Source organism: Oncorhynchus keta, chromosome 27 (genome assembly GCF_023373465.1).
Source record: "Oncorhynchus keta strain PuntledgeMale-10-30-2019 chromosome 27, Oket_V2, whole genome shotgun sequence".
NCBI classification, from domain to species: domain Eukaryota; kingdom Metazoa; phylum Chordata; class Actinopteri; order Salmoniformes; family Salmonidae; genus Oncorhynchus; species Oncorhynchus keta.
This window is the reverse complement of record NC_068447.1, coordinates 43,084,083-43,101,900: the sequence shown is the minus strand read 5'-3', so window position 1 is coordinate 43,101,900 and position 17,818 is coordinate 43,084,083. Positions and strand designations below refer to the sequence as shown.

At 42.8% G+C, this 17,818-nt stretch overlaps 1 protein-coding gene across 19 annotated transcripts in view; it reads left to right on the top strand.

Annotated features, from left to right (window-relative positions):
* The first annotated feature begins 7,274 nt into the window (after positions 1-7,274).
* The window catches only part of LOC118360127 (E3 ubiquitin-protein ligase HUWE1-like), an 82,342-nt gene continuing 71,798 nt past the window's right edge, over positions 7,275-17,818 (top strand). For 8 of the 19 annotated variants that reach the window (XM_052482486.1, XM_052482482.1, XM_052482491.1 and 5 more), the window contains exons 1-5: positions 7,276-7,374; positions 8,250-8,321; positions 11,839-11,888; positions 12,122-12,191; positions 12,417-12,515. In XM_052482486.1, coding sequence (XP_052338446.1) covers positions 12,147-12,191; positions 12,417-12,515 — 144 coding nt within the window. In that variant the 5' untranslated portion in view covers positions 7,276-7,374; positions 8,250-8,321; positions 11,839-11,888; positions 12,122-12,146. Of the gene's footprint in view, positions 7,375-7,558; positions 7,824-8,249; positions 8,322-9,202; positions 9,347-11,838; positions 11,889-12,121; positions 12,192-12,416; positions 12,516-17,818 lie in introns of those variants that run through there. The other 11 variants (XM_052482494.1, XM_052482489.1, XM_052482487.1 and 8 more) reach the window with 5 other exon arrangements.

The window sequence follows — 17,818 nt, the reverse complement described above, 5'->3', positions numbered from 1 at the left end:
CAATGGACACCCCCCATGAGTGTCTGAACCTCTCCTAAAACCCCACCTGTTTCGCTTTGGTGTTTTTCCGTCTGGCTAATGTAATGGTTTGTGAGCGATGACATGAGTTTGTCTTATAGTGGGAACGTAACAAAAGGGGGGGCTCGTCCGGGATCTTGTCCGAGATTTTTTTGTAGTCGCTTAAATTATTCCAAAGCAGTGGGTGGAAAGTTGCATAAACACTCACAGGGTAAAACATATTGACTGAATTGGGAACATTTGTGTGGAACCCGGCTTGGGAGATACTGGATAAATGTACAAAGGCGAATCTGCTCATTGCAAAACATTGACATCAAAGTGGCACCTGCCGATTCCGAAGCAGTAGGCAGAATTCATCGATACTGCTTTGGCGGAGAAAATCCTCCTGGAGAGGGAACATGGTGAAAAGGGTCCTGAAGGCGGTAGAGTACATCCTGTAGATGTGAAACTGCGAGAGGTAGAACGAAAGGCAAAATTGGCGCAATAGCAATTAGTTTGAGCAGGACATTCAGTAAAAAAAAACGGAATAAGAAGAACCTGCAGCCAGACAATAACAGGAATGTGAGCATGCCATTCGATTAAAAGAAGTGGAGTTGGCAGCACGCCAAAGAGGGATAGATCTTGGAAGTACTCTGAATCAACTCGGGCCATCCTGCACCCTAAACAGAGTTTGAGCTCGTTCGGAAGCTCCGGCTTGTACCGCCTTTCACTGAAAATGAGTAGAATGTATATTTTACTCTGTTTAGGAGGATTGCAAACGTCCTGAAATGGCCGTGAAATTAAGATTATGATACTGTTAAAGCTGCTATCCTTCGAGTTTAAGAGTTGTTCCCAGAGGCATACAGACAACAGTTCCGTAAATTATGAAATACATAATTACAAATAGCAATCCAGACAAGTCACCTCCTACAACGAGGTTTTGCTTTTCCCCCAGACAAGGATCTGCAGAAAACTGCAGCTTCATATCAACCCGTTTGTCATTACTGCCGAGAGAAAGTACATATTCTCTCTCTGTCCTAAATTGAAACAAATATAGGAGAGAAAAATAAGTTTCTTCTTGTGGGAGCACTCCTTCCAGTTATCAGAAAAGTACCCTGGAGTTCTCAGCGTGTGCTATTGTACTTGTTATGTCTAAGAATATTGCAGAGAGCAAGTGTAGTGTTGGAGGATAACAAGCAATCCCACCAAGTTCGATCTATGAGAGGTTTGTGTGGTCCTGATTTCGGAGCACCTTTTGCGTTGACCGCTCCTTTGAAACCCCAAAATGTGAGTGAGTTTGTAGGACCGCTGAAAGACGAGGGTTCCAACAGTTGACACTTCGATGTCTAGGAAGCAGCTGGTTGCTGAACAGAGAGAAGATGCTTCCCTCATATTTTTGCATCCAGAGGAGGAATTTGATGAGGTTTGTGTGGGTTACGTTGAGAGATAGTGTTCTGCTGAGGAAGTGGCGTTCCCCACTTCTGGGCAAGACGATTGTCCCAGTGGATCTCAAATTCTAGTTACGCTTCGACAAGAGATGGCGTCTTGGGGTTAACAAGACGAATGACCGTATCTTGGTTAATTTCTGGTCTGGAACATGATATTGTGGTTTACTGTAAGTCCTGTCACGTTTGCCAGGTGATGGGTAAACCGAACAGGGCCAGTTCACCTTTGCATCTCTGGTTTTGAGTAACTTTTCAGCGGGTTTATTTATTCTTTGCCCAAAACAACGAGTGGTAACCAATTTTTCGTAACTATGTGTGCTGCGACTTGTTTCCCTGAGGTTATTCCACTGAAGACAATCCCAAGGAAAGTTACTACGGATATTGCAGGAGTTTCCCCTTGAAATCAGACATGTCCATGGTAAGGACAACTGTTTTCTGATTTGTCTTTAAAAGGTGCGCAGTCCGTTTTTGTTTTGTGTTCTGGTGCACGTTTTTTATTTTCATTTTATTTTAATGAATGGCCGTTTTGATGATGATTTATGATTGTTGGAGTGTTAACTCTGTGTTTATATTGGAGAAAGTGATGCATTTCAATTGTGAAATTAGAGCTTTTTGTTGGTTGTGAGCAAACTTCTCCAACAAGTACATGGAATATACTTGTTGACTAAAGGGGGAAGGTGTTACTGGCTTTTTAGGTTGGTTCTGTATGGGTGTGGCACACGCTTATTGGAATCATCCTTGTTGGTCAGGATGTGTTGCGCCTGTAAATCAGTTGTTAGTTTCATCTGCTGGCAGAGCCAACGCTCTAGTTGGCAGGAGAGATGTTAAAATTGCTGGACTGTTTGTCTTCCTCTTTAAGTTTGTGAATTCAAAGCCTTTTATCTTTGGTTAACTCGATATTTTAAAGTGGTGTGGGCTTTTATTTTGGTTTCCCTTTTATGGGGCGAATTCAGTGGGCACTCATGGTGGGTGTATTTTAGGACCCAGTTTCATGTTGCCCATGAGTGTCTTTGAAAACCCCTCTTAAAACCCAACTTGTTTCGCATTAGTGCTTGTCATTTGTTAGTTCCTTTTTGTGAGCGATGACGTAATGAGTGTTCTCAGGTGGCATGTAACAATTTAATGTGTGCTCAGCAGTTGTTCACCAGTACCATAAAGGCTCCATACACACTCAGCTTGTACAACTGATGTACAAACGCATTTGATGATACAACTGATAATTTTGTGATACAACTGTTTGTCCTTACACAACCATTGTTTTATTTATTTCACCTTTATTTTGACAAGGATTTAATGCTGAGACCAAGGTCTCTTTTCCAGGTGAGCCCTGTTTAGCACAACACATATCAATATACACATTCTGTAGTAATAAGATCCTCTATCAGCCAGCCTTCTGAAATGCCCTAGGAGGCACCAATTCCTCCTATTTTAAAAGTGCATTGGAGATCATTCTACACTTAAGGTGCAACAAAAAAACTAAAAGCAGATCTACATAACTCAGTGGAGATCAAAGGGAGACCGGGTCTGGTATCTTGTAAGTTAACAATAAAAGGTACGGTACGGCCAGAGTTTATACAGGAGGGCTTTCTAAACAAAAAGAGTGCAATGCATCAATCTACAAGACATTTAAGAGTGTCAGCCTACTTTCAGATACAGAATGCAGTGGTGTTTACTCAACCCATGGCCCGTATTAAAGTGTAGTGCACTATGATAAACTGCATCCAAAGGCTTCAATACAAATGAAAGCCTTCGATGGGTCATTAAACAGGGCAGCACAGTGCTTCCTCCTATCCATAGCCTTTACCACATCATTTAACGCCAAGGTTGCAGCAGAGTGTGGTGTCTCCACATCGCTTCCGTAATAATAATTATTGTGCAGAAAAACATGACACAACTTGTGTCAAATGTGTTTTACATCAGTTGTACAATTTGAGTGTGTACGGGGCCAAATAGTGCAACTATTTATTTTAGTGGGCCAGTACTGTTACATTTTTCTGTTACAGTACTGTTACATTCTTACTAATCTCTCTGTGGTAGACCTTTTACACCAGATCTGGGTTCAAATACTATTTGAAATAATTTAGCTGTGCTTGCCTGTTGTCTAAATAGTGCAAACCCTACCCACCAAACTTGGGAGTCCAGGCAGGCTAAAGCAAATGCTCTTCGTATTTGAAAGATTACAAATAGTATTTGAACTCATCTGATTTATTACACCATTACAGTTTCAGAACTGAACAGATTGTGAAATGCGCATCATTGTTGACACTATCGCAACACTGGGGTCGTGTTGCCCTGCTCAGACTTTGCATGCGTCAGCCAATGGTTGCGTGCCATGTCATCGACTGTGCCGTCAGGCACCAGATTGCTGTAACATGTGGTTAGCTGATACAACACCTGGTATTTTATGTATGATCTGGCATGCATCAGCAACGTGTGAGCAGGGGTAACAACCTTTATGTTCTCAAGATGGTTCTGACTGCTATTATCATAACAAGGAACATTTTGCATTGTATTAAAATCCTTAAGTCTATTGATGCACCTATGTGTCAAGCTAAGTAACAATTTTTGTTTAAATTCCAATAAAAATCCAACCGTTTAAGCTAGAGATATGTCAGCCTGCCGCATCTGCGGTGGAAGGTGGCCGAGCTCCAGAGGTGTTTGTCAGACCATGAGACATCCTGAAAACGATTCTTCTCACATAAGTGTTTGTAGTGTTACAAACTGATATGACCACTCTATGGAAAGATGAGACTCACGATGGTGTTCTCCGTTTTGCTCTCTGACCCCCACAGGTGTCACGGGACTCGTCTGAAGGCAACCCATACAAACAAAGAAGTATGGAGGTAGTTGTGCCAACAAAAATAAGGGGTTAAATGTGTCCAAAATAAATAAATGATCCATGTTATCACCATTTTCAAACAATTACACATGTTAGCTTAGACCCCACCCCCATCTATTTTGGACATACGTGGTGTTCGGAAAGTATTCAGACCCCTTGACTTTTTCCACATTTTGTTATATTACAGCCTTATTCTAAAATGGATTATTTTTTCCCCCCTCATCAATCTACACACAATACCTGATAATGACAATGCAAAAACTGTTTTTTATCATTTTCTTTCAAATGTATAAACAAAAATAAAGACATTTACATACATATTCAGACCCTTAACTCGGTACTTTGTTGGAGCACCTTTGGCAGCGATTACAGCCTCGACTCTTCTTGGGGATAACGCTACAAGCTTCACATAGCTGGAGGGCAAACTACCTGAGATTGCGTTGAGTTATCTGTGGATCTGTTGGGGCGGTTTGGAAATTGGAGTGTGTCTAGGGCTCAGGCATGATGGTCTTGATGTAAGCCATAACCAGCCTTTCAAGGCACTTCAGGTTACCTACGTGAGTGATACGGGGAGGTAATCATTTAGACAGGTTACCTAAGGTGGTCTGTTTGAAACATGTAGATATTACAGACTCAGTCAGGGAGAGGATGAAAATGTTAGTGAAGACACTTGCCAGTTGGTCCGTGTATGCTTTGAGTACACTACCCTTGTAGTCTGTCTGGCCCCGCGGCTTTGTGAATATTGGAGAGATTTCACACAGTTGTCTGGAACCGCTGGTGCTCTCATGCATACTTCAGTGTTGCTTGCCTCGAAGGGAGCATAAAAGGCATTTAGCTTGTCTGGTAGGGTTGTGTCACTGGGCAGCTCGCGGCTGGGTTTCCCTTTGTAGTCAGTAATAGTTTGCAAGCCCTGCCACATCCGATGAGTGTTAGAGCCGGTGTAGGATGATGTGTGTGGAGTAAAGGTGGTTTAGAGTTTTTCCCCCCTCCGATTGCACATCCTGGTAGAAATGAGTTCAAACGGATTTAAGTTTCTCTGCCTTAAAGTCCCTGGCCACTAGGAGCTTTCTTGTTTGCTTATGGCCTTATACAGCATGTTGAATGCGGTCTTAGTGCCAGCATTGGATTGTGGTGGTAAATAGATAGTGTGGTCTACAGCTTATGAGGTATTCTACCTAAGGCGAGCAATACCTTGAGACTTCTTTAATATTAGACATCGCGCACCAGCAGTTATTGACAAATAGACACACAAACCCCGCCCCTTGTCTTACCAGACGCAGCTGCTCTGTTCTGCCAATGCACAGAAAACCCAGACAGCTCTGTATTATGTGTCGTCATTCAGCAACGACTCGGTGAAACACAAGATATTAGTTTTTAATGTCCCGTTGGTAGGATAGTCTTTATCGTAGATCGTCCAGTTTATTTTCCAATGATTGCACGTTGGCCAATAGTACGGAGGGTAGTGGTGGTTTACCTACCTGCCAAAGAATTCTTTCTTCGTGCTAATGATGGGGATTTGGGCCTGGGCTCGAAAGCAGTGTGTCCTTCATCAGACTGATTAAAGAAAAATCTTTGTCCAGTTTGAGGTGAGTAATCACTGTTCAGAAGCTCTTTTCTGTCATAAGAGATGGTAACAGCAACATGTACAAAATAATTTGCAAACAATTGCACAGTTAGTTAGGAGCCCATAAAAATGGCAGCCATCCCCTCCGGTGCCATTATCAGTGTTGTCAAAACATCTCAAGGATGATCAATGGAAACAGGATGCATGTGAGCTCAATTTCGAGTCTCATGGCAAAGGGTCTGAATACTTGCAAATAAGGTATTTGTGTTATTTATTTTCAATACATTGCAAAATGTTCTAAAAACCTGTTTTCGCTTTGCCATTATGGGGTACTGTGTGTAGATAGATTAAATGTTTCTCATTAATGTTAGAATACGTTTGTAAAGTAACAATGTGGAAAAAGGGAAGGGGTCAGAATTGTTTCCTTTCTTCTCTAACATTTTTTCCAAGGACTTTTAGAGGATAGGCCTGTACCATCTTTCATTCTTTGTCATTAGATGATAATACATGTTTTGATATAACTATAAGTATATCTCTTACTAGCCATTGCTATTTACTCAATGTTTATATTGCAATGTTTTATAGTGTGGGTCACACAATTTCTCAGGGTTTAATTTTGTATCTATTGTGCTCATTATTATTGTGATATTTACATTTACACAAGCAGTAGAAAAACATCACAAAAATATCAATCACATTTGAAACCTGAGTTAAATAGCATTTGTATTCCATGGACGGAATTGAATGTCAGGTGTTTATTCTTTGCCTTGAATGAATGTTCATGTTAAGCTGAATTAAAGAATAAAAGCTCAGTCTTGTATGTTTCAATATGATTGTCTGACCCATGTCATAATTATTGAGAAACTGTTTCTAAAGACAGGGCTCAAGCTAGCAACCGGAGGGCGGCTGGGCTCATATTCACAAAACGTGTTTATTTAGGTCCCCCTGTCTATATAATCTTATTCATTGTCTAAAATGTAAAACTGATCCTATATCAGCACTCCCAAGGTACACTTCCCTGCCATTGTGCCCTTGAGCAAGGCTCTTAATCCCTAAACTGCTCTACATCCAGAGATGCTGCTTTGTGACTGCCTCAAAGTGTGTGAGTCAAGATGGGCAATAAAGTAACTGTTCAAGTATATATTCTATTCCAAAGAGCTATTCAAGATGATTCAATAGTTTGATATACTACATCAGCTATGACCATCAGAGTAATCTCCCACATACAGTATTATGTGGAATGCACTGAACATGCATAGATCATTTTGTAGTGTTTGTATTGAAAGAAGGAAGAGCCAAGAAAATTAGGGTTTTCTATCACTGCTTGCTTGATCCCGTTCAATGTTTGCATACTGAAATGTCCATTAAAAAAAAATCAAAATAATATTTTCCAGCAGCTTCATTTGACGGGCACGGGGAGTGACTCGCCAGAAGGCTGACATAGGAAGCGCCGTTATCGCGAGATTCAAATCCACCCAGCTCGCTGGACGCTAGTGCAAGATGGAGAAATGAAATGTACACGCATCTCGGTAAGCAACTCTATGCACATCTGCGTTAACATTGAGCAAAAGCATGATGAATTGTTTAAATGAGGAGTTTAGTGATAGTGTTGATGTATTTGATAGTGCTAAGCAGGGGTCTGAATTGCGCGTCATTTTAGGATAAAGTACGGACATTCTGCTGTGTGAACCGCCATTTTTAATTTAACCACGGACTGAGAGCATTGTGGTGCGCTGTGCACGCGCGAAACGCATACCGGCACACATATACACACACACCCTGCAGCTTGCGTTCTGTGAAAAGCTAGCTACATGTTTCCTGAATTTTCTGCTGTATGGGGTAAAGGCATTTGCAAGAGGCAGATTCCCTTTGCTTTGAAAATGACATTGAGCTCTTCGAGATTGCGGATGAAAGTTTACCAAGAAACCCACACCCATGTGAAAAGAGACCAGCTGCTAGTTCTGGACATGACTTGCCGGTACTTTGATTGGCAGGTCCTTTGACTGTGCGCGAGAGGTCGTTTGTTTCATGAGCGGAACAGCGAGCCCACGCGAATTTATTACGAGGAGTTAATCGATTTAGGCCAAATCTTCCAATTGTAAAGTAAAATTATGTATTGTTGACATTGTGTGACTAATCAGTATCATTTTGAATTGTCCATGTTTTATTAATATGCCCATTTTTTTTCTCACGAGATTTTAGATTTATATTAATCCAATTTCACAATCTGCCCAATATTCCATTTGCAACCTATGACTGTAATCTCATTCCATTCATCCTCATTGAATCAATAGGCCTACCATTCAATCTTAGTTATTTTTTGTTCATCTATAGGTTTGGAATGTCCCCAGGACCCCAGCTGTTCAATCCTCCATTTTAGATGTGCTTGTTTTTATGCTTTCAGATTGTTTTAGGAGACCACACAAAACTATGCTGAGGAGGAGGAAATGGAGCTAGTGAACCGAAGCAGTTTCTGGTATTTACAAACTAGTAGTAGTATTGTGAACTACTACCATTTACAATTATTATTAAACTCTTCTGACGATTGTTATAATTGTATTATCATATTTATTTAACACTAAGAATTAGTGTCCCTTGAGAGCATTCATATTCTTACATGTTTCATTTGACTATGGATTGTAAACTAAAAGCCTTTTGGTTTGGGTGTCAGAAAGACATTGAAAAGCAATGTTGTCTGATTGATGTCTATGTGGAACACTGTTCTAGAGACCAACGTTTGTCTTCTGAAATCCTCCCGTCAAATAATGTAGTTATCCTTTTTGCTGCAGGGTTTCTGAGATGGGTTCTAATGATGTAATTGCATAGGTAAATAGGAGAGAAAAAAATAGTTAATTGTATTAATCTAATAAATGTTACTAAATTGTAGGTGTATACATACAGATGGTATTTCCTGTCAAAATGCCAAAAGTAAGTTTGCTCACCTGCTGATGTTTTGTTGCTTCAGCTTATTCAGAAGCTAACATTACCCTAGTACTATAGTAGTTATAGGGTGGATGTATGATAGGATGAACGAATGGTGACTTGTTGGGGGAGGATAAAGATAATAATTTGACATTTTGGTTGTTGAGATCTTCCAGTTGCTGATAGGAGCTAGATAAAAGGTGCATGACAGTAACTTCCTCTGGAAAATCTAAATGGATCTATTAAAAATAAATCTCCACCCCATGACATATTTATACTGAGTTACACACAGGTTTCGAATCCTGACTGTTTCTGTAAATACAGCCGACTTTTACACAGAAATATGAACATATTTCAGCGGGAGGGAGAAATGAACGCCCCTCTTCTATCACAGGTAGCTACGTAAATTTGCCCAACGAAAACTCTGAAATACACCACGAACTCGCTCTGTCACGTTAGGCCCGTATGGGGGAATGATTCAGCGAGATATACGTTTCGGCTAGCTAACCAAGAGGCTAGCCAGCGCGTGTGCGGTAAAGTGCGAGCATCTTTTTATACGCCTCACGCATATTGGAGGAGGTATGGTAGACTATAATGATCGCATTAATCTTTGAATAAAACAAATTACTTCGGGTCTGACTGTTGCCAGCTAGCGTGTTGTGTTTACGGAATGTGTACATTTGCGAATTGGTAAGGATGCAGGGGAGGAGAGTAAGGACTTCTGGTGAGGCCTGCAGCTGGGCACTAGATTTGACAACAGCGTGTTCAACCGTTTGAGGAATGGGGAAAATACTCGCGGTAGTGGTGGTTGAATCTCTTGTCTAGCCAACGTATAGCTTGTTAGTTTGCAAGTTTACCACGCACTTCGTAAGATACGTCTATTGTTTTATATTGCCTCTAATCATTGACTGTTTTGTTTTGACATCATAAAAAGCTATATTGGTTGAACTAGCTAGCTGGCTAAAATTAGGTGCTTGGGCCAAGTGGCTAACTAGCTGCTAGCGAACCTCCCAACCGGACATTTGGGTTTACCGAGAATTTACTTGTTTTCTTTCGATGAGGTATGAAATACATATGTAGGACTAAAGTTTAGCTAAGTACATAACTTGTCAGCGAAATTGTGTTCTTCTTCTCATTATCCGCGTTAGCTAAGGAACTCCCGGTTTTTTAGCTAGTCAACAAACGTCAGCTAACTCAATTGCTAACGCTAGTATACACTAGGTAGTATATCATTACCGCAGTAACGTTAGCTAGCTAACAGTTGCCTCACTAGCATTCGGTTGATTCCACTGTTTTACTTTATGTTTATTTGTTAACGTCAATTTTGTTTGGAATAGCAATCATGTTTGTCTGATGTTCGGCTAGATTCTAGATTGCTTGCTAATTTTGTTACGTTGAGTCTGACCCTTAGCATGGTGGACATTCATTAGCTACCATTTCAATGCAAACATTTTCATGCTTTTGAAACACTTTCCCTGACAGGTTCAGTATATTAAACTGGAACATATTTTTGACTCGTTCTGTGTTGGAATCTTTCAGCTATGTAGTTATATTGTAATGTATATTAATATAGCTAATACACTCTTGTTCATCAAAATAATGTATCAGCATTATCAGTAAAGTTTTGAACCAGCTGAATAAGGCCCCTGAAATCCAGTCAATTGCACAGTAGCAGACAGCCATAGTCTTTCTGATTGATTGTCTGGGGTTTGTTGTGCTCTGATAACACCCTAAACGGTTTGGTTCGCTTCACTAGCGTTTTCACACAGTCCTCTTATAAAATAACCAATCTCAGTCCTCAAGGTGAACTCTTGAGGTTAAAAAAAGAACTAAATTATTTGTATTCACACAGCCCTTGTCTTTGAATGGGTCTCAACTCTTTTGCCAGTACACTTCACCTATTTTGTGGTCCAAGTCCTTTGCATTCACATTGCTAGGTTTTGAAAGGAACCAAGATCTTTTTCCGAGAAACTCAACCCAGAGTGCATTTTTAGAAAGTGCAGGACAAGCCATTCCATCAGAACGTGTTATCGGACAGCTAGATGTACCTACTTACATTTTGGAAACTAATAGATTGCATTTAGTTAACGAATGAGACGACATTGTAATCAGAAGATAATATTGACATGTAAAATAATAAATGGCAGAGTAACTTTAGATTAAATAATGCTGTAATTGAAAATTGTACACCCAATTTAGGCTACAGCCCCTTTTAAGAGCTAGCATTGATTTTGTACCTTATGTTATTATTCACACCAAATATGTTTTCTTCTCACACCATTCAAACCCCACAATGGAATAAACGGCTTATGAAGCTCTTAGCCTATAGCTCACATTTAAATTAAATCTGAACCAAGAACTACACGTTTCTACACGTAGTCTATTATGTGGTCTGGGAATAATGACAAGCAAACCTGGGGAGCTTTGTCTTCACATTTGCCCTAAAAGGGGAACCTAGACTTCAACCGAACTATGACCACCTCTCGAGATGGTCTAGGTTCGCTCCTGGTGCTCTTTTGAGGGGTCAGCATTCCTTTTGGAGTGTTCACACTGCACAAAAAATTTAAGCGAACCTTACTGAGTTAACAGAAATTTGCTAAAAGGAACCAACAAACACCCTTAGAGAGAGTGTGAAAATGACTCCTGTTTGATATGTTGCTCAGTGAAGTATTGGACATATACCATTTTCCTTTATTGTATTGATTGGATCTGCCTGGGGAACTGTCACCACACCTTTTTGGCCTATACGTTTGAACCCACATTTAGATTTCTTTGTCAAAGCTCTATTCTGATTGTTATCTAATTGGGTATAGGCTACCTGATTGGAGTCTGCACCACTGAGTAAATTGATTTTGTCTAGCTAGGTCCTCTGTCTATTCTTTTTTTGAATTGTATTGGACGAGAGACCCTTTCTCATCAGAGGAATGATTTCTTATTGTCTAACCATAACTAACACTTTTTGACAAGTGTTTGAAACTATTCTCACTATTCCCTCCCAGACAAAGGAGAGGATTGTTTAGAGTTCATGATGCCGTGTTTACTTAATGTTAATGACTATATTCTCATTTCAGGGATTGTGAATGAAACATGATGTTAAGTGGGTATTGCCAAATTACTTACTGTAAGTGTGACTTTTACATTTCTCTTGAACACACATTGCATATATTTGATTATAATTCACAAGTTTCATTTCAGTCTCAAATCCAGCATGCAAACTATGTCCCTGCTAATTGTGTTACTGTACTTGATGTAGCCTAACTGTGTGACATGTAGTAGCAAGCAGCAGATTCCATACATACACATTCATTGTTTCCTTACAGGCTGCATGCTAATCTATCCTACTGTTCCCAACAGGAGCATCAGATAGAAACTAGTGACAATGAAGGTCGACAGAAGCAAGTTAAAGAAAACCCCAACAGAAGCTGTGAGCATGCGTAATAATGTTGGCTCTGACTGTCTGTAATTCCTCTTTGACCCCCCCACTGTACATGTCCTGAACAGCCTTCTCGCTTTCTTTTTCGCTCTCTCTCCCCCACCACCCTCCAATCTTCCCTCCACTATCTGCCCCCTCCCTATACCACTCTCTAATCCCCCCCCTCTCGCGCACTCTCTCTACCACCCTCCAACCTTCTCTCTCCCTTTCTCACAGCCTGCGGACTGCAGGACGCTCATAGAGAAGCTCAAGGGATGCAGCGACGAGCAACTACTGCTGGAGCTGCAGCACATCAAGACCTGGAATATTGGCAAGGTGAGCAGGAGGGAAATATCTGTGGGAGGAAGAGAAACTTAGTCAATTATTTAATGTCCTCTGGGTGACGTTCATTATCTTTGTATTAGATCACATTATCATAGAGGCAAAGATAAATATCTTGTTAATCTACCCATCGTGTCCGATTAAAAAAAAAAATAATAATAATAATAATAAAAATAAAAAAATGCTTTACAGCGGAAGCACCACATATGATTGATTATGTTAGGTCATAGCCAAGTTGAAAAAACACAGCCATTTTTCCAGCCAAAGATAACCTTTGATTTTCATCAGATGAAACTCATAGGACATCATGTTACACAATACATGTATGTTTTGTTCCATAATGTGCATATTTAAATCCAAAAATCTGTTTACATTGACGCCTTACGTGCAGTAATGTTTTGATTCCAAAACATTCAGTGATTTAGCAGAAATACTCATAAAAATTGATAAAAGATATAACTGTTATTGACAGAATTAAAGAGACTTCTCCTTAATGCAACCGCTGTGTCAGATTTTTTTTAACGGAAAAAGCATAATCTGAGAATGGCACTCAGAACCCAAAACAACCAGTGGAATATCCGCCATTTTGGAGTCAACAAAGTTAGAAACAACACCATAAATATTCACTTATCTTTGATGATCTTCATCAGAAGGCACTCCCAGGAATCCCAGGTCGACAATAAATGACTGATTTGTTCCATGAAGTCCGTCATTGATGTCCAAAGCGCAAGCACTTCATCCAGACAAAAACTCGAAAAGTTCCGTTACAGTCCTTTAGAAACATGTCAAACGATGTATGGAATCAATCTTACATTTACATTTACATTTAAGTCATTTAGCAGACGCTCTTATCCAGAGCGACTTACAAATTGGTGCATACACCTTATGACATCCAGTGGAACAGCCACTTGCATCTAAATCTTTTTTTTTGGGGGGTGAGAAGGATTACTTACCCTTACTTACCCTATCCTAGGTATTCCTTGAAGAGGTGGGGTTTCAGGTGTCTCCGGAAGGTGGTGATTGACTCCGCTGTCCTGGCGTCGTGAGGGAGTTTGTTCCACCATTGGGGGCCAGAGCAGCGAACAGTTTTGACTGGGCTGAGCGGGAACTGTACTTCCTCAGTGGTAGGGAGGCGAGCAGGCCAGAGGTGGATGAACGCAGTGCCCTTGTTTGGGTGTAGGGCCTGATCAGAGCCTGGAGGTACTGAGGTGCCGTTCCCCTCACAGCTCCGTAGGCAAGCACCATGGTCTTGTAGCGGATGCGAGCTTCAACTGGAAGCCAGTGGAGAGAGCGGAGGAGCGGGGTGACGTGAGAGAACTTGGGAAGGTTGAACACCAGACGGGCTGCGGCGTTCTGGATGAGTTGTAGGGGTTTAGTGGCACAGGCAGGGAGCCCAGCCAACAGCGAGTTGCAGTAATCAAGACGGGAGATGACAAGTGCCTGGATTAGGACCTGCGCCGCTTCCTGTGTGAGGCAGGGTCGTACTCTGCGGATGTTGTAGAGCATGAACCTACAGGAACGGGACACCGCCTTGATGTTAGTTGAGAACGTCAGGGTGTTGTCCAGGATCACGCCAAGGTTCTTAGCGCTCTGGGAGGAGGACACAATGGAGTTGTCAACCGTGATGGCGGAGATCATGGAACGGGCAGTCCTTCCCCGGGAGGAAGAGGAGCTCCGTCTTGCTGAGGTTCAGCTTGAGGTGGTGATCAGTCATCCACACTGATATGTCTGCCAGACATGCAGAGATGCGATTCGCCACCTGGTCATCAGAAGGGGGAAAGGAGAAGATTAATTGTGTGTCGTCTGCATAGCAATGATAGGAGAGACCATGTGAGGTTATGACAGAGCCAAGTGACTTGGTGTATAGCGAGAATAAGAGAGGGCCTAGAACAGAGACCTGGGGGACACCAGTGGTGAGAGCGCGTGGTGAGGAGACAGATTCTCGCCACGCCACCTGGTAGGAGCGACCTGTCAGGTAGGACGCAATCCAAGCGTGGGCCGCGCCGGAGATGCCCAACTCGGAGAGGGTGGAGAGGAGGATCTGATGGTTCACAGTATCGAAGGCAGCCGATAGGTCTAGAAGGATGAGAGCAGAGGAGAGAGAGTTAGCTTTAGCAGTGCGGAGCGCCTCCGTGATGCAGAGAAGAGCAGTCTCAGTTGAGTGACTAGTCTTGAAACCTGACTGATTTGGATCAAGAAGGTCATTCTGAGAGAGATAGCGGTAGAGCTGGCCAAGGACGGCACGCTCAAGAGTTTTGGAGAGAAAAGAGAGAAGGGATACTGGTCTGTAGTTGTTGACATCGGAGGGATCGAGTGTAGGTTTTTTCAGAAGGGGTGCAACTCTCGCTCTCTTGAAGACGGGAGGGACGTAGCCAGCGGTCAGGGATGAGTTGATGAGCGAGGTGAGGTAAGGGAGAAGGTCTCCGGAAATGGTCTGGAGAAGAGAGGAGGGGATAGGGTCAAGCGGGCAGGTTGTTGGGCGCCCGGCCGTCACAAGACGCGAGATTTCATCTGGAGAGAGAGGGGAGAAAGAGGTCAGAGCATAGGGTAGGGCAGTGTGAGCAGAACCAGCGGTGTCGTTTGACTTAGCAAACGAGGATCGGATGTCGTCGACCTTCTTTTCAAAATGGTTGACGAAGTCATCTGCGGAGAGGGAGGAGGGGGGGATTCAGGAGGGAGGAGAAGGTGGCAAAGAGCTTCCTAGGGTTAGAGGCAGATGCTTGGAATTTAGAATGGTAGAAAGTGGCTTTAGCAGCAGAGACAGAGGAGGAAAATGTAGAGAGGAGGGAGTGAAAGGATGCCAGGTCCGCAGGGAGGCGAGTTTTCCTCCATTTCCGCTCGGCTGCCCGGAGCCCTGTTCTGTGAGCTCGCAAGGAGTCGTCGAGCCACGGAGCGGGAGGGGAGGACCGAGCCGGCCTGGAGGATAGGGGACATAGGGAGTCAAAGGATGCAGTAAGGGAGGAGAGGAGGGTTGAGGAGGCAGAATCAGGAGATAGGTTGGAGAAAGTTTGAGCAGAGGGAAGAGATGATAGGATGGAAGAGGAGAGAGTAGCGGGGGAGAGAGAGCGAAGGTTGGGACGGCGCGATACCATCCGAGTAGGGGCAGTGTGGGAAGTGTTGGATGAGAGCGAGAGGGAAAAGGATACAAGGTAGTGGTCGGAGACTTGGAGGGGAGTTGCAATGAGGTTAGTGGAAGAACAGCATCTAGTAAAGATGAGGTCAAGCGTATTGCCTGCCTTGTGAGTAGGGGGGGGAAGGTGAGAGGGTGAGGTCAAAAGAGGAGAGGAGTGGAAAGAAGGAGGCAGAGAGGAATGAGTCAAAGGTAGACGTGGGGAGGTTAAAGTCGCCCAGAACTGTGAGAGGTGAGCCGTCCTCAGGAAAGGAGCTTATCAAGGCATCAAGCTCATTGATGAACTCTCCGAGGGAACCTGGAGGGCGATAAATGATAAGGATGTTAAGCTTGAAAGGGCTGGTAACTGTGACAGCATGGAATTCAAAGGAGGCGATAGACAGATGGGTAAGGGGAGAAAGAGAGAAAGACCACTTGGGAGAGATGAGGATCCCGGTGCCACCACCCCGCTGACCAGAAGCTCTCGGGTGTGTGAGAACACGTGGGCGGACGAGGAGAGAGCAGTAGGAGTAGCAGTGTTATCTGTGGTGATCCATGTTTCCGTCAGTGCCAAGAAGTCAAGGGACTGGAGGGAGGCATAGGCTGAGATGAACTCTGCCTTGTTGGCCGCAGATCGGCAGTTCCAGAGGCTACCGGAGACCTGGAACTCCACGTGGGTCGTACGCGCTGGGACCACCAGATTAGGGTGGTCGCGGCCACGCGGTGTGGAGCGTTTGTATGGTCTGTGCAGAGAGGAGAGAACAGGGATAGACAGACACATAGTTGACAGGCTACAGAAAAGGCTACGCTAATGCAAGGAGATTGGAATGACAAGTGGACTACACGTCTCGAATGTTCAGAAAGTTAAGCTTACGTAGCAAGAGTCTTATTGACTAAAATGATTAAAATGATACAGTACTGCTAAAGTAGGCTAGCTGGCAGTGGCTGCGTTGTTGACACTACACTAATCAAGTCGTTCCGTTGAGTGTAATAGTTTCTACAGTGCTGCTAATCGGGGCTAGCTGGCTAGCTAGCAGTGTTGTTTACGTTACGTTGTGTTAAAAGAACGACAATAGCTGGCTAGCTAACCTAGGAAATCGCTCTAGACTACACAATTATCTTTGAAACAAAGACGGCTATGTAGCTAGCTACGATCAAACAAATCAAACCGTTGTACTGTAATGAAATGAAATGAAAATGTGATACTAACTGTGGAGCGAAGCGGAATGCGACCGGGTTGTTGTTGGCTAGCTGTTAGCTGTTGGCTAGCTAGCAGAGTCTCCTACGTTAAGGACGACAAATAGCTGGCTAGCGAACCTCAGTGAATTAAGATAATCACTCCAAGGCTACACACACTAAACTACACAATTATCTTGGAAACAAAGACAGCTATGTAGCTAGCTAACACTAGACTAATCAAGTCGTACAGTTGAGTGAATAGCACTACAGTGATGCTAATCTGTGTGCGTTAGCTAGCGCTTGCTAGCTCCTGGGCGAATAGCAGTGAAGGCTACGTTAGGGCGACGAAATGCGATAATTATGCAATTATCTCTGATACAAGGACGGCTATGTAGCTAGCTAAGAAGAATTGCTAAGATTAGACAAATCAACCGTTGTACTATAATGAAATGTAATGAAAAAGTTATACAACCTGCAGAGCGAAGTGCGAATGCGACCGCTCGCTCCAACCCGGAACCGGAGGATGTTTTTAACATAAAACATCAATAATATTCCAATTCCTTTGTCTTCAGAAAACCACTGGAACGAGAGGTAACTCTGTCGGGAGCGCGCGCCATGAGACAAAGGCACTCTGCCAGACCACTGACTCAAACAGGTCTCATGAGCCCCTCCTTTACAGTAGAATCTTCATTCAAGTTTCTAAAGACTGTTGACATCTAGTGGAAGCCGTAGGAAGTGCAACTTTATCCATATCTCAATGTGTATTCGGTAGGCCAAGCTTAGAAAAACTACAAACCTTAGATGTCCCACTTCCTGGTTGGATTTCTCTCAGGTTTTCGCCTGCCATATGAGTTCTGTTATACTCACAGACATCATTCAAGCAGTTTTAGAAACTTCAGTGTTTTTGATCCAATACTACTAATAATATGCATATATTAGCATCTGGGACAGAGTAGGAGGCAGTTCACTCTGGGCAAGCTATTCAACCAAAAGTGAAAATGCTGCCCCC